Below are 15,148 nucleotides of genomic sequence, written 5' to 3' on the forward strand. Positions count from 1 at the left end.
TGGCAAGCTTAGGCCAACACAAAAAAATAATGTTCAGGTTAAAAGCATTTGATACTGAAGCCAGCTTTGGTCCCGTCATATTGATTCAGTCTAATATTACGAGAAGAGAGGCATGTACGAGGTGCGGCTAAAAAGAAACGGGACTGACGTCACAGATTGCGTAACACGATTAACCATCGGTAATCAACACTTTTGCAGTGTGGCGTAATATGTGTTCTATGTTTAACAGCTGTTTTGACACAATATCGCAATTATTTTTGCTTTTCAGGATCCATAAGTGAATGTGATAAATTTCTTGTTGAAAAAAAATGCTGTGCGAGGTCTGATGGAGTTTTTTGGCGATAGGGGGTTCAATTAAAGAATGACGACTGAGCAAAGAATTAATATCAAATTTTGTGTCAAACTTGGAAAAACGGCGACTGAGACTTTGCAGATGTTGCGTGATGTTTATGGAGATTCTTTCATGTCCAGAACAAGAGTTTTTGAATGGCACAAGCGATTTGTGGAAGACAGGGAGGATGTGGAGGATGATCCGAGGTCAGGGAGGCCTTGCACTTCCACTACTGATACCAACATCGAAAAGGTTTGACAGTTGGTTCGCAGTGACCGTCGCTTAACAATTCGCGTCATTGCCAACGAAATTGGGATGGACAAAGAAACGGTCCGCACCATTTTGGTTGACACTTTGGGAATGCGAAAGGTGTGTGCCAAAATGATGCCAAAGGCTCTTGAGTTGACTGAGGAACAGAAGGCTCAACGATTGAATGCATGCCGAGTTGCATTTTTCCAAGTTTGACACAAAATTTAATGTTAATTCTTTGCTCAATCGTCATTCTTCAATTGAACCACCTATCGCCAAAAAACTCAATCAGACCTCGCACAGCATTTTTTTTCAACAAGAAATTTATCACATTCACTTATGGATCCTGAAAAGCAAAAATAATTGCGATATTGTGTCAAAACAGCTGTTAAACATAGAACACATATTACGCCACACTGCAAAAGTGTTGATTACCGATGGTTAATCTTGTTGCGCAATCTGTGACTTCAGTCCCGTTTCTTTTTAGCCGCACCTCGTACACCAATCCAAATTCAACTGTGATCCAGTTTGACCTCGGTTTGACAAGAATAAAGAAAAATAATGATCCTGATAAATTAACATTGATAGAAGCTTTTCTGTGATATAGTCATTTCATATATAACAAAATCCTTTGTAATGAATAACTTTCAATCCAAAGTCATAACAATTCTTGTGTTGTTATATTTCATACTGGTCATAGTTTTGACAGCGCCCACGGTTTCCCTAAATTTTGTTCAACACAAAACAAAATGTTCACAAGTTTTTCAAATATTTCATTGTATAAACACTCCTTTCTAGTACAAACAAAATTTCATCATATTAATAAGATAATAAATAATTAAACAAGAGTGTGATGAGATGAATTGTTCTGAAAAATGTAATAATAGAGTTCCTCACCTCAAGAACGCATCTTCAGTAGAAGTGATTATGTGTTTAGACTGAAATAAAGTGAAAGAAATTATTAAGGAGAGCAAACTTGAGTTATTTTCCATATACCGATTCCTAACTTGGCAATATTTTTTAATCTATTTAACATCGGGTATAATAGATATAGTAAATTTTTTTTTGAAAAATATTATTATAAGCATTTGGCATCTGATGGTCAGACAGATGGTCAAAATACACTTTATTAACTTTTAATACTGCCAAAAACAGAAAATTATTTATTTATTTATCTTAATTATTATTTATTTATCTAAACCATTGATCAACACCCTACCCATGCCTTCAAAGCTTCAATATTCAATTTGGCTAGACACGAAAGAAGGTTGCAGACTCCTGATCTGAACTATTCTGCATTACTAGATTCAATTTCTATTAATTTACAATGATTTCTGCAAATCTCTCTGTTAAGAAAACTCCAAATTAGAATATATTCAATCTTCCATAGTGAAAATATTGATATAGAATGTATTCAGGACAGCTGATTATCCAATTTTGGTCATCGCTGGTTACAGCTGCTATTCCCTTATTCCATTTAAACAGAATATACATACTTCATTTGCAGAGGTAGATTTTGATGAAGTGGCAAAATCGAAAGAGGAACTATAACTTTCAATATATTTTGATACAAGCGAGGATCGAAATTTTTCATCTTTGTATTCGTCAACCGATACGACTTCAGAGCATTTGACCTGGTGAAAGAATTTACTTTAGTTATAAACTAAATTACAGCTGAACAAAAAGGTTAGTATCTGCATAGCAAACATAAACTGACAAAATTCAGTTCAATTCACCATGTGCACAATTCTCTAAACAAAACATGTGAAAATACAAAGCCTTTAGTTATAGCCAGACCTGAGTACATTTAAGCCTAACATGCACGGTAGGTACTAAATTATATCTGTCTTGGAATTGAAATTTTTAACTGCTTGAATGTGCTGATTTCACTTAATTTCAACCACAATCAGGATATTGATAATATGTTGAAAATAGGATAATATAATGCTGTATCGCAGGTGATCTAAAGGCAAAAAAATGGAAGGAACACTAACCAGCCAACATCAACTGGCTGTAGTTTGTCACAGGGCTGGAGCTGGAGCCAAGCATACCATATTTAATGTAGCTGGAGTCAGACCCTTGCGATTTCGAACCAGTTCCCCAGTCGTAGTTTATCACACTTTTAATTGGTGAAGATGTACTAAATTAGTGATGGAAAATATACCATGATTTTCAAATGATCTCCATCACCATTTTTCGAATATATATAATACTGTTGATTATCACGTCGAATGGTCTGGCAATGATAAAGCTGAGCCTGCATCAAGATACTGTCTAAGCCTAATTGAGCATCCAATGAAAACAGAAAACAACAAGTATAAGATTGCTCTTCTAATGTATCACCTGGAGCTTCGAAATATTTTCCAGTAGTTCTAATTTCTCTCGTAAGAACAAATCTAAGTTGTCGAAGTTTTTCACAGAACCAAGTTTTCCACTTTCAAGTCTATGGAGTATATGTTCTATCATCGATATTGCAGCACTGAATAATAAAATAATTATTTTGTGGGTAATAACCCATTTTTCATAATATCTGTGAAAAAGCACATCGTGACATACATGGTGCGTGGTGGTTTAAAAAAAGATTACAATCCTATTTTATTGATAGCTCAAAATCTACCAAATGTCCTGCCAACTACAGCGTTGTGGGTGATGAGAAAACTGAATCCCAAACCTGCAATGAGTGACTCTATCTTCAATATTGATATCATCCAAATCATCCAGATAAGTTTCAGCTAAACAGATTATGTGTTTGACAAGACAAATATCAAGAGAATGTTTTTCTTTTTCGGCTTCGATCAGTAAATCCACACAATCGTTTACCTGGGCATAATGTATGTAAGATTCTTTACAACAATTTTTGCATTATATTATAGTTGAAGACTTGAAAAACTAATGACTTAATTTTGAATTTGAATCCTAATTTTGGTGCAATTTTTCTCAATTTTAATTTTTTTAACAATGAGAATGTTAAAAGTACAATTGTTCTACAACATGTAAGATGTGTCTGTTATGAAAGGCTTTCATTTTTTTATGACATATTCATATACTTTATATATTAATATACTACTTAGAAGATTCACAAAATCAGCATGTAATATCGTACCTTGTTGTTACCTAGCAGATATACTAGACGGAACCTGTACATATCAATGTCTGATATTGTTGTGAAAGTTTTACGAAAGTGATTCGCTTGGGTTAAAGATTCTTTGGTGTTCTGACAAATCAAAAACCTGACAACTTGCTGAAACATGAAGAATACATATCAGTTACCGTAAAAGAATATAAATTTTTATTCCAAGGGAAGCATCCCTAGCTCATTGAATTATTGAATGTGTTCTGAATACATTGCTGGAGAAACTTTTGTATAATTAGAGGGCATTTATTATTATATGATATAATACTGATCATAATTTACATAAACAATTGCTTTCAATAAATTCTGAATAACCACAATAAAACTGTTGGCCAAATTCATCAAACAAAATCTGATAACTTGATGATCTACCTTCAGCATTTCATGTAATAAAGTCTAACACTTTAACCGATAAGCCATCGTGCTAACTTAAACTGATTCGCTTAATATTAATCAATAGTCCTCTTAGGCATTTAAATTCTTGTTGGTTTCACTTTCAACAAAAAAGTAAATTGAAAATAGAATGAAAACATACCATCAAGGAGGATGGATTTTTTATATCAATGGTAAATAAACCATGCTCTGCCAGTACACCAGGAAGTTGTTCAATATGTTTCCAATACTGCAATTCTTTCAAAAATTTAGAATTTCCATCCATATTTGCACATGTATCCCCTGTATCCTAGAAAATGTTGGGTGTCATTAGTAAACAGTATGTGTCTATTCTCAACATCACCTAAGAGATAAAAGTTCTATACATAATTTAAACTGAATTTTAATTGAGCGATGAGAAACCGGTATGAGGCGTGCGTGTTTTGAAACCTCTGATGTAGTCAGTGTAATAAGAAGAGTTTTCTAACTAAAGTTTACTTATCTGATCAAATGATCCACATCATACATTAGCAAAACTGAGAAAGAAGGTGCATTTCACACTATGCAATGCTACTTATTTAGGATCATCTATAATGTGCCACTAAGCTATTTATAGACAAAAAATTGAAACAGGCCTATAATTTTTGACAGTTCAATAATAAAATGAAAGAACCTGCCACATTTTATTTAATATTTAGTGTTGCTGATCGGAACTTTGAAAAACAGTCACAGTCATGGGAGAAAATCAGATATTTCAGACTGAGTGACACCCATCAAACATGTATTTATAATTTTTTTTTTTCTAGCTATCACTATAATGACCTAACATAAGCAAATGCGGCTATAACTATGAATCAAATTTGTGATGCCCCGATCAAAGATTAAGTGGAACAACATTCTCCCGTCACATGCCAGTTTATAGAGTTGTATATGAACAAAAGTGGGGTAGTTTAGTACCCCATAACTACTATCAAATTTAATTATATATAATTATAATATTTATTTACACGAAATTATAAGGTGACCGTACATTTGCACCGGTATATCCGTGGATTCAATCTATATGCAGGTGCTAAAATCCATGGGTTTGGGGTAGTATGGATTTGAATTATGGGTGTAAATGTACGTGGGTGCAAATGTAATGGAACCAATTATAACAATAATATTTAATTACATATATAACCAGAACAATGCCATTTTTGAAATATTCGTATAGCACGCACTATGGGAAAAAACATTTACTGATCTGACTATTCTAGAAACAAACCTTGTTTGCAGACTGAGCCATTTTTATTCCATTGTTTACAAGTAAGTGAATGTCTTCAGACCATGGTACTGAAGCTCCTTTCGCAAGTTTGACTGTAGCTTTCAACAGAACCTGAAATAAGTAGTACCTATAAAAGTCTAATTGGATTCAGATAAAATTTGTTTGTTAGCGAGATGCAGTATAAGAGTACCTGAGAATCCGTAATGCATTGTAATATCGCAATAATTCTTCTTTGCATCAAAGATTCCATTGAACCCCGTGATATAGAATGGAAGCGTGAAAATAGATCCTAGAAAATATACATTTAATAAAAAATTATTCCCCATAAATACTAGTTAAATGACATACAAAACTAAAGATCATATCAATCAGCTTTCAACAATCAATTTTTCTATTGTTATAAACATACAGAGATAATAAAAATTTACAATCACTTTTATTGAAGGTCAAAATGGGCATCTATTCAAACATACTAAGCTAGTGGTTTTGGCATAAACAAAATCAATCAATATCTCCAGTGGTAAAATGGCAGTAAAATATTGTTGAAAACAGATAAGTTAACTTAAATACAAACCTCTAATAAGCAATTCAGGATAATTTACAATTCTAGAATATTCAAATCAAATCCATAATAATATCAAATCCTAATCTTTTTTATTATTTGTTCTATTTATGTACCGGTATTAAGCTAAATGTTGCATCAGACCTCAAACTAAATAATAGTGAAATCGATGTTCTCAAAAAAGTAAATGTGTTTCAATTTTCCTGGCATTTTGTACATTCGGCATTAAATTCCTAATCAACTACAGTGTTGAAAGGCTAAATTGATAACACCACTGGGCCAGTAGGGAATTTTTGCACCACATCACTCAATTAAACTTTCATATTACCAATGAAAGTAATATGAGCGCTCCATTTCAATGGATGCCGTCATCACTGTCAGACAATGAAGTTTAATCTTTTTTGGACTTTATATGAAACTATTACCCAGTATAATATATATTATGTTATCACTAAAATGATATTATAAATCAAGAAAATGGGGAATAAATAGCATATGGAAACAAGCTTGAGTTCGTTATTTATTTCACAAACGTTTCACGGCATTACGATGAGATTTAAGAATTTATGGTGTCAGGGTAGAAGTGGACAAATACACATATTGCAAGGATGCGTATCGAAATTCTTGTGGGTTAATACACCACCAAGAGCAAACATACACCTAACATTTACAAGTGGTCAATATGAATCATTGTCATTCAAATTTCATTATAACAAAAGACATCATCTTCTTGAACTCGGAAATTAACTCCTATTTTTGAAGAATATTTCGCATTTTCGGTATATTTATTACCGAGGGCAACACGTTTTTTCAATTTGCCAATTAAATTTCTTTTATTCTTATATATTCAAATAATATTTCTGGAAATTCAGTTTTTTATTACCGTTCTTCATACACAACATGAAAGATCATTAAATGGAAAGAGAAACATAGTACACCTGACAAGAATTAAAAGCGAGTGCGAGCTGAAATAAAACGTTTGTTCTCGATCAATAGCATGTGTACTGCAAATATGATAATTTTTGCACAGTGACGAAAGGGCACAAAGTAAATCCTTCAATCGGATTAATTTACATTTGAATAGTTTGGGATTGAGAATTACCTGGATTTGATATTAATGAATAGAGAATTTCTACCTCGACATATCCAAGTAAAACTTCCTCTTCGCTAAGATTATGTTCTCTCATATATGGCCGTACAGTCTGTTGTAGCACTGAAGACATTAATTCTGGAACCATGACCCGATCCAACATTCTGTACGTCAGTGACAGAGTTGTTTCCTAAATTCAAAACTGCTTGAGTGTATCCAAATAAACTCCTGTTCATCCTAGAATTACTTCCATTTGTTGCAATCAATATTTTAAAATTATTTAGTTAACTTAAAACCATTTTTTTGTAGAAGCAAACATCTGCACTACCTTTATGGGAACCTTCCAAGAGACCAAGGTTTGGTATGAGTAGAAATTTTGGTACTCCCGTAGTGTATGTACCAGGTTAGGGTTAGGCCATAATTTTTTCAGCCCATAGGTTTAAGTCCCTTTATACAACTTGATGTAAAATTGGCGAACAAAATTAGTTACCTTCATTTTGGTACGCTGGAGTTTTTAGTCTCAGAATATCCATATTAAATCCTATAATATAATAAAAATATTACATACAATACCTCAGCAAACTCAGACAAGGTAATGTTACACTTGTAATTTTGTTTTAATTGCAAAAGAACTTGTAATCGTGACGATAGTAATCTCAACTTTGCAACTTCTTCTGATGTTGATTTGAATGCCGGAGAAGTTGCAGATGGTAGAGCTCTGAAGATTCAGATTCAGATATTTATTTCGTCGTGTATGAAACATTGTACAGACAAAATTAAACAAATATAATAATAAAAATATTAAATAAACAAACATACAATATTTCCGCAATTGACGCAGGGCCGCGAAAGACTAAAGTAAGTCATCGTGTAAGTGGCACCTTGTTTGCTGAATTAAAAAGCAGATGAAATCAAACAAACATTACTAATAAGGATTATATCATCATGACTTGCTGAATAAATCCAATTTAATAAAAAACTTAAATGAAATATAGCAGAAATTTAATAAATGACTAAGTAGTCAGTTGTGCTGTAACGTCATGCTCGGGTGAGTGTAAGTACAACAAAGAAATTGCTGATAACATGACGCGATATACGGTAGGTAGTTAGCAACCACAAAACGGGAAATTAGTTTTGTGGGTTGGAGTTACAGTGAATCAATAAAATTTAAATTCTATAAGAGAAACGATATAGGGAATAAGCCACACTACAGAAATTGAGATGAATAAGACATGCACAATAATGAAAATATTAAGTACGGTATATGCTTTTAGATACGGGAACCTACCGTTGCCTACAGAGCCACAAGCGCTGAAACAAAGTACTTATTTTCCCAATTTGTCTTTTTTTTCAATTAACAGCCCTGGGCGTTATTCTGGGCAACCACAGTGAATGTGACTTCAACCACACAATTTCGTGCAAACATACTTATGATAAATTATTATACTACATACCTTGTAAAACCCAATACGGACATTCGACTTTGAACATTGAAAAGTACATTCGTCATTTTTATTCCATTTTCCGGCCATTCTGAAGGTTGCGAATGTTCATAAGATTCAGCTCGCATATGCAACCAACTTGCTAAAACCTATAATAAAAAGGCATGATATGTAGGTTGAATTAAAAATTCGAAAGACTACAAGAAAAAGTGTGCAAAGATGTATAAAATATTGCTAAAAGTGTTTTGCAGCCTTATTATGTTACAATATTTTTCAATGACCAAGGTTTAATAATTAGATATTAATTTAGGTTTTGGGAAGTCGAATGACAATATGGCATCAACCTAGGTGAGGTACAGTCAGCGCTGGGGTGCCAAAATCATAAAGCTGTGATGATTTGTTGGAGCTCGAGCCAGAGCCAAGCTTACTATAATAGATGTGGTCGGAGCTACCAGAAAGTTCAGTGACGCTCCAGTACTTAACTATCTGATCATTTTCTCATGTTCATAATTATCTAATATTTCATATAAATAATAAAATCTATCATCGGCTTATAATTTTTTTCAAATTCAATCGTTAATATCAATTTCAAATTTAAGTTAAATTTCATTATTTAGAAGTCAAACGTTCAACTTCAAAGTTTGAAACCCTTATATCAGTTTTGAGTCGCGCTTCTACGAAACTGCATTTATGCTGATGATTCATGGTAGAGGTCTGGCCCATCTATGAGGTAAGGCAAAGTCTTCCCCAGCATCAAGAACATAAATAGCACAAAACCTGTTTAAAAAATTGGTTACAAAATGCATATTCTCTCTTACCTTCAAACTGCATGAAAATTTTGGCAATAAAGTGGGTAAGAGAGAATTCTCTAACCAATGAACAACTTGATCAACATCAGTAGTATCTGGAACATGTTCAAGAAATTCCTCGAGACGCTTTTCAAGAGGAAGAGGATTTGGACAAGTAGGTCTGTCCAAAAAATTGAGAAGACACGCCTAAAATTAAACATTAGAAATATTTCCAAAAAATAAAATGACAAGGATTTCAAAAAACAGAACCTTAATGTTAATGATTTATTTATGCATATAAGATATACCTATACATAGGCATGTAAAATGCTCATGCAATATTTTATATAACAAAAATGAAAATAGATATAAGAAATTGCAATACAGTCCTCATACTGACCTTATGCCTTGAAAGTACGATAGCGGAAGCTGACATATTTCCAGCATCTAATAATCGTACAAGCTCAAGTGGAAGATCAGTATTACAAAATCTTATCCAATCTTTTTGATTGTACCCTGCGATACGAAAAGTTACAAGTCTGTCCATTCGATGAATGATCTAAATAAAAAGTCATGTTAGATGGTTATGGATTTCATTATTGGTAATCAAAATGAAATTATTGTAATTATTCGTCATTATCAACACCAGAACAATAATAGGTTCTAAAGGTCTTTTCAGCTATGATTGTCCAATTTTGGGATTTGCAATAAATAGAATGAATATCCAAATTATCAGTCCTCCCTTGAAATGTGCAAGCAATAAGCAATTGTGATTTGTGAATATTTCTGATTATCCATTCTGTCAGACATTTGTGTCTGTGTTGTAATGCGTAATGGAAAAGGAAATAACAGATTTTAGTGATAATGAGCAAATATGAATGAATCTAAACAACAGCTGAGTTGGGCAGTTTATAATAATACAAATTACACAAATAGAATTTTCCTAAAAGCGCATTACCAACCAACCAATGCTTTTAGATTCAGGTTTAATTATTTCTTTCCACCAATATTGAATATTTCGGCTATCTTTCCTACCTCCGATACTAACTCTTTTTCATGTTCATTTCTATCCACATCATTATAATTGAGTCTTGATTGTCCAATACTAAGAAGTTGATAATTCATTTTAACATCCGGTATAATTGTTTCTAGACAAAACTTCACAACAGCGATGCCATCATTCAATCTGAAAGTAACATAATTATATTTTTCTGTGAAAAAATAACATCAAATGTATTAGTCAAACAGCACCAGAAAGTAAGCCCAAGACGAAAATAAATTCATAATGTTTACTAATAAAAGCACTGTAACAAACAAAGGATCGCATAAGTCAACAACAATAAATGCCATATAGGGACTGAGCAACCTAACCGACATATAATTCATACCCAGCGAAAAAGCTGACAATTTTGAAAATGTGAGCGCTGTCACAAATCACAATCCTTATGAAGGGAAACACAGAAATAGATAATCAAATGTGATTTTAATTTGAAATATTACTGGGTTATTTTGTTTTTATGATTAACTTTACATCGTTCTTTTATTTATTTGTCGATGTTCACACTCTTTTCAACAGTGGGCAGTGCATTCGTTTGTCGTCAATCACTGAATTTACTAAGATGATTCGAGTGTAAAATAGCTGTATCAAATACGGGTTTTTTTAAAATAAAATAGCCATGTGTGATGAGGTAATTTAAATGTGTATAGTCATTTCACAAAATGCCACAACTTTTGATGAAATGGAGCATGTTATTAAGGATCATACGTATGAATTTGATAAAAACATGAATGCAAAATAATCTCACTTTTTTAGGCACTTGATAAACTCAAGAAACATGGTTTCTAAAGATGATTGATCATTTTCACTCAATCCTGATATTTCTGCCGATAAATAAGATGCCTGGAATTAAGGAAAACTATAAGCAAGAGTTGACTGCCTAGAGCTAACAAATCATAAATACACTGGCTAAGTCCTATTTCTAAAAGTACAATTAATTTTGCTAAATCGCTGGTTATTAATATTAAAAACAAGTCATTCACTGGCAGGGCCATAATATTCAATTGCATAGAATTACAGCAGTTTTTATTATTACAAAATTTCCAATGAGGATATGTGAAAGAAGAAACCCAAAATTGACATCAATCGATGTTTTATATAGCCCCATTCTAGATCAATTTCAATAAAAATTCAAAAAAACCTTTCCAAAATAAACTTGTTGAATATCCACATTGAGTGCCAGAGCAAATTTCTCTGCTTCATCAAATCTACGATTATTTATTAACCTTCGAACTCTATCTTCAGGTGATGCCTCGCTCACTTGATTAAGGCATACTGATAAGTTTCCACTAAAAACAATCAAGCTTTAAATAAACAACAAAGATAATTTCAAGTATATATCATTTAAAATTCAAATTGTCTAAAAACATACCTAAATAAATATAGATAAACAAGGCTATGATTAACAATCAGCAAAAGGCTGAAATGAAACATACCGATCTTCACAGCTGACAAATAGTATATCTTCAAGAAAAGGTGATCCAAATGCAATTGTTTGAAAAGTTGACTGTTGTAATGGATATTCAAATATCTGTGATGAAAATTTTAACGAACTGACCAATATGTGGTATGGATAGTGGATATATTCAGCTGTCGGGGAATCATGCTCAGCATTAGGAATAAGCTTGTCATCATCTAAAAGCTTGAATCAGAATAATAAGAATAAGCTCGTCATCATTTACGGCTTCTCAGACCATCAAATCCATGCATCAAAAACAATTAACTGGTTAAATATTCTCATACCCGATATGGACTGGTAACCTGACGAAGAGCTGTGGTTTACCATATCACTAAGTTGTCTTATTGATTTTGCTTTCAAAAGAATATGAAATAAACATCCTATCTTAGGTATGAAAAAGAGTAGCCTGTGTAAAGAATTCGTACCGGTGTCATAGTGGGAAGTTGCAAGACACAGAACTTCTCATACCCAGACGCATCCGTTACAATTGTATACAGTTTTGCAAACCATTGATAATTCATTCCATGTATATTCGTTCTGATTAGTAAATAATGAGTAACAAAAGTATTAATACTTCCAAATATTATTTGCGTTTGACATAAAATAAGAAAATCAAAGAATCGGTTAATTCAGTATAGCAACTTAACAATGTTGCTATCACCGTTGTGAGTTAAACATCTTACCTAGAGTGTAATTAAGTAGACAGTGCCGAATTGAAAAGATTTTATTTCTAACAAAAATAGAGAAATTCTAATTTGTGTCTGACGATCAGATGCGGAATGTGAATATTGTTATACTTTTTAATAGAAATATTCTAAATTTTTCTGAAATCATGGATTTACTACCGGTATATCGAATAACAGCATTTTTGAATGCATTCGGATGCTGGATTTATTTTGCATGTCCCTGAATTATCATCAAGGAGATGACTTAATTGTTATTGGTTTACCATTCTCTACATTCATAGTATAAAATAAAGCACCTCTTATCATCAAATTTGAATTTAGTATAGTATTATTACATTATGAAAGAAACAAACCTTAAATTTACACTTCCAGATTTGACAATGGCAAATTCCTTAATCTTCGTATGCTTCCATAATCTCAAAACTATCAGATCTTTGATATCCAACAGAAACATACAGCCCTGGAAACAAAATAGAAAGAGTGAAAGTTGAAATTAGGAGAAGATTAGTTATCGGTGGATATTTTCCATTCATTAACAAGATAAGTTTAGTCTAGTTAAGAAAGAACCTGTGGATAGCTTAACAACAGGGTCTTTTTCTTAATAACTAGTTTGCTATTACCTTAGAATCTAATGCATATAAGTGATCCTCAATAAGAATGGATTTTACGATGCTAATGTTTCCGTCTTCATAAAAGAGATCAGAGTCAGCATAAAAGTTAAGAGTGAAAGGTGAAGATTCATCGCAATCAATTTCCACAAATGGGTCAAAGTCTTGACTCCACAGAGAAACACAACCGTCACCCCTGCCCTGCAAACGTTAAATTTGTTCTCATTATTCAACTATCAGGTTTATTATATTCAAAAATGATGGCTGAGATTTAGTATAGAACTTTTCTATCTGTATCTACATGGTGTTCATAAAATCTTAAATTTTTTTTAACTTGCAAAGGGAATTTACCGATACCCATGTACAGTTTGTTGGTCCCTACAGGCATATTGAAAGAAATAAAAAATTTAATAAAATTAAAAAAATTCTGGTTAATAAGATATATTGAGAACTAACTTCATGAAAAAATTGAAATTGTAACATGACTTTATGAAAACCCTGTATATATTTGTTGTACTCCGGTATTTTATCACTTCAATATAGAATGAATCATAGTTGTTCAGCCCATCATAGAGAAAAAAAATGCTCTATTATAATGGAGTGTGTAAATTCATAAGGGTCTAATAACATTCCACATTTGAAAGTGTGATTAGCTTCATTCAGTAAGAATTATTACACAGATTTCTATCTTTTACTGCCTTTTTAACATTCACTGTATGAAAAAGTTACCGTAAGCCCTAAATGAAGTTAGGCCCAGTTCACAAAGATATGCCATTCATAGAAACAAATGACTTATGCCTTTGAGTCGCATAAAATTTATGCCATTTAACTGATATGTAGTGTAGTAATATTAATATGGGTGCCTAGGGCTTTATTAATAAAAGTATGAATATTCTAAATCCAAATTTTAAATATCCAGATTTTTTTCACTACAGTATTAAACCAGAGACCCAACATTTTAGACTAATGGGATGCTTGAAATGCACTCAACTCCTATTTCCTTTCTCTTGCATTTCTATATAAACTAGCTCAATGTCGAGCTGATTCATAACAGTTACCGTAGTCTATTCCCTGCGCCTTCAAAACTAATTTCACCCCATAAAACTTACATGGGTTTTTTATTCTAACCATGAACTCCTTCACTGTAGTAGGTTTTGATTAAGTAAAGTTAGTTATGGGTTACCGTATATACTCACAGATAGGTCGCAATTTTTTCCTTATATTTAAAAAAAAAATATAGGTGCGACCAATCGCTCGACATAAGTCAGGGTCTGAATATACTGGCAATTTGATACAGGTTTGTAGCGAGTTGATTATTCATGAAAATCGCATGGTCTTCGCTTGCGTACATGCACTCATTATCGCTCACAGGTGTCGATAAACATATTTTGATTATATTAAGCTCTACGAAAAATAAAATAAAATAGGAAGTTATCTACGCAAAAAAAAACTAGGGAAAGGACCTTTTAAATCCCTAGATTCTCAGTGCGACTTATGTGCGAGTCAACTCTAGAACACTTACGATTGTAATAAACTTTTGACAAAATCCATCATTGAAGCCAATCATGTCCGTAATAGCATTATTATGTACATCTGAAACATTGTATGATTTTATATTCATTTGCACTTGGAGTGATTTCATTAGTTCCACATCCTTGGTGATATGTGCTAAATAAAATGAAGAAGCAGATATGCATTGTATAATAAATGTTACAAAAATATTAAATATGCCTGGATTATAAGGTTTACAAACCTTTTTTAATCAATAGGTCGAAAAGTATATTTTGTCACAGGACACATGAGTGTGGGTCATAGATATTTAATCAATGCCTGTATCAATGACAAACTTGCTGTTGCATCTTATCTTGTAAATATTATAATCAATGGTTGGTATTGTGTAGTTTTGAGCTTCATACATATAGCGCTTATATTAGAACTGAGGCATTTTCTGATACTCAATTTTATGGAGTTCATATACAAAAAAGAAAATTTCGCATGCACATCAATTACCAGAAAACGTTCAGCATGATTTTTTTAATGGTTTTAAAAAGGAATTCCACCCTCTAGTAATTTCTATTTTAGGATTGACTTTCTATTGTATCGA

At 32.5% G+C, this 15,148-nt stretch overlaps 1 protein-coding gene across 1 annotated transcript in view; it reads right to left on the reverse strand.

Moving 5' to 3' along the window:
* LOC120342407 (kinetochore-associated protein 1-like) overlaps positions 1-15,148 on the reverse strand; it is a 36,228-nt gene that overhangs the window by 18,938 nt on the left and 2,142 nt on the right. Inside the window, exons 5-25 of the mRNA XM_039411225.2 lie at positions 14,567-14,712; positions 13,057-13,245; positions 12,790-12,896; positions 12,176-12,287; positions 11,728-11,822; positions 11,433-11,580; positions 11,040-11,134; positions 10,270-10,420; positions 9,635-9,793; positions 9,265-9,441; positions 8,459-8,595; positions 7,578-7,722; positions 7,051-7,194; positions 5,543-5,641; positions 5,353-5,463; positions 4,249-4,395; positions 3,684-3,821; positions 3,252-3,400; positions 2,924-3,059; positions 2,077-2,214; positions 1,478-1,518 (exon numbers count right to left, since the gene is read on the reverse strand). Of these exons, the coding sequence (XP_039267159.2) occupies positions 1,478-1,518; positions 2,077-2,214; positions 2,924-3,059; positions 3,252-3,400; positions 3,684-3,821; positions 4,249-4,395; positions 5,353-5,463; positions 5,543-5,641; positions 7,051-7,194; positions 7,578-7,722; positions 8,459-8,595; positions 9,265-9,441; positions 9,635-9,793; positions 10,270-10,420; positions 11,040-11,134; positions 11,433-11,580; positions 11,728-11,822; positions 12,176-12,287; positions 12,790-12,896; positions 13,057-13,245; positions 14,567-14,712 (2,764 nt within the window). The remainder of the gene's footprint in view (positions 1-1,477; positions 1,519-2,076; positions 2,215-2,923; positions 3,060-3,251; positions 3,401-3,683; positions 3,822-4,248; positions 4,396-5,352; positions 5,464-5,542; positions 5,642-7,050; positions 7,195-7,577; positions 7,723-8,458; positions 8,596-9,264; positions 9,442-9,634; positions 9,794-10,269; positions 10,421-11,039; positions 11,135-11,432; positions 11,581-11,727; positions 11,823-12,175; positions 12,288-12,789; positions 12,897-13,056; positions 13,246-14,566; positions 14,713-15,148) is intronic.

The sequence above is a fragment of the Styela clava genome, chromosome 1 (assembly GCF_964204865.1).
Source record: "Styela clava chromosome 1, kaStyClav1.hap1.2, whole genome shotgun sequence".
In the NCBI taxonomy this organism is placed as follows: domain Eukaryota; kingdom Metazoa; phylum Chordata; class Ascidiacea; order Stolidobranchia; family Styelidae; genus Styela; species Styela clava.